General features: G+C 49.3%; 1 protein-coding gene across 1 annotated transcript in view; it reads left to right on the forward strand.

The window, feature by feature from the left end:
* aoc1 (amine oxidase copper containing 1) overlaps positions 1–1,304 on the forward strand; it is a 13,881-nt gene that overhangs the window by 11,038 nt on the left and 1,539 nt on the right. The window contains exon 4 of the mRNA XM_048595970.1: positions 523–655. Coding sequence (XP_048451927.1) covers positions 523–655 — 133 coding nt within the window. The remainder of the gene's footprint in view (positions 1–522; positions 656–1,304) is intronic.

The following is a 1,304-nucleotide window of genomic DNA, read 5'->3' on the forward strand; positions in this document are numbered from 1 at the left end:
CCACTGTCCACCCTATCTAATCCTCTGATCATCTTGTATGTCTCTATTAAGTCACCTCTTAACCTTCTTCTCTCGAACGAAAACAGCCTCAAGACCCTCAGCCTTTCCTCATAAGACCTTCCCTCCATACCAGGCAACATCCTGGTAAATCTCCTCTGCACCCTTTCCAATGCTTCCACATCCTTCCTATAATGCGGTGACCAGAACTGTACGCAATACTCCAAGTGAGGCCGCACCAGAGTTTTGTACAGCTGCAACATGACCTCATGGCTCCGAAACTCAATCCCTCTACCAATAAAACCTAACATACTGTACGCCTTCTTAACAACGCTATCAACCTGGGTGGCAACTTTCAGTGACTCCTGACTGCTTGCTGTAGCTTCTCAATACTGCCCCTTTAAACCAATAGACGTAAACACAAGTCTCTCTGAACACGATCATCTTAAACCCAATCCTGCTTTCTGAGCTGGTTGGAAATGTTCTGAGCTATCCACAAACTGGGGGCTCTGTTTCTGTTGCCAGGTACCAGTTGGCAGTGACTCGCTTCCGAGACAGGGAGGAGACCAGCAGCAGCATGTACATTCAGAATGACCCGTGGGATCCAACAGTTACCTTCGAGAACTTCATTCGCAACAATGAGAACATCACCTCTCAGGTACAATAGTCTGATAATCACAGGCGATCAGAGCTGGGCTAGGATAGTCTGACAATCACAGGCGATCAGGGCTGGGCTAGGATAGTCTGATAATCACGGGCGATCAGGGCTGGGCTAGGATAGTCTGACAACGACAGGCGATCAGGGCTGGGCTAGGATAGTCTGACAATGACAGGCGATCAGAGCTCGGCTAGGATAGTCTGATTGTCACAGGTGATCAGAGCTGGGCTAGGATAGTCTGATAATCACAGGCGATCAGGGCTGGGCTAGGATAGTCTGATAATGACAGGCGATCAGAGCTGGGCTAGGATAGTCTGATAATCACAGGCGATCAGAGCTGGGCTAGGATAGTCTGATAATGACAGGCGATCAGAGCTGGGTTAGGATAGTCTGATAATGACAGGGGATCAGAGCTGGGCTAGGATAGTCTGATAATGACAGGCGATCAGAGCTGGGCTAGGATAGTCTGATAATGACAGGCGATCAGAGCTGGGCTAGGATAGTCTGATAATGACAGGCGATCAGGGCTGGGCTAGGATAGTCTGATAATGACAGGCGATCAGAGCTGGGCTAGGATAGTCTGATAATGACAGGCGATCAGAGCTGGGCTAGGATAGTCTGATAATGACAGGCGATCAGAGCTGGGCTA

Source organism: Rhincodon typus, chromosome 4 (assembly GCF_021869965.1).
Source record: "Rhincodon typus isolate 14 chromosome 4, sRhiTyp1.1, whole genome shotgun sequence".
Lineage (NCBI taxonomy): Eukaryota > Metazoa > Chordata > Chondrichthyes > Orectolobiformes > Rhincodontidae > Rhincodon > Rhincodon typus.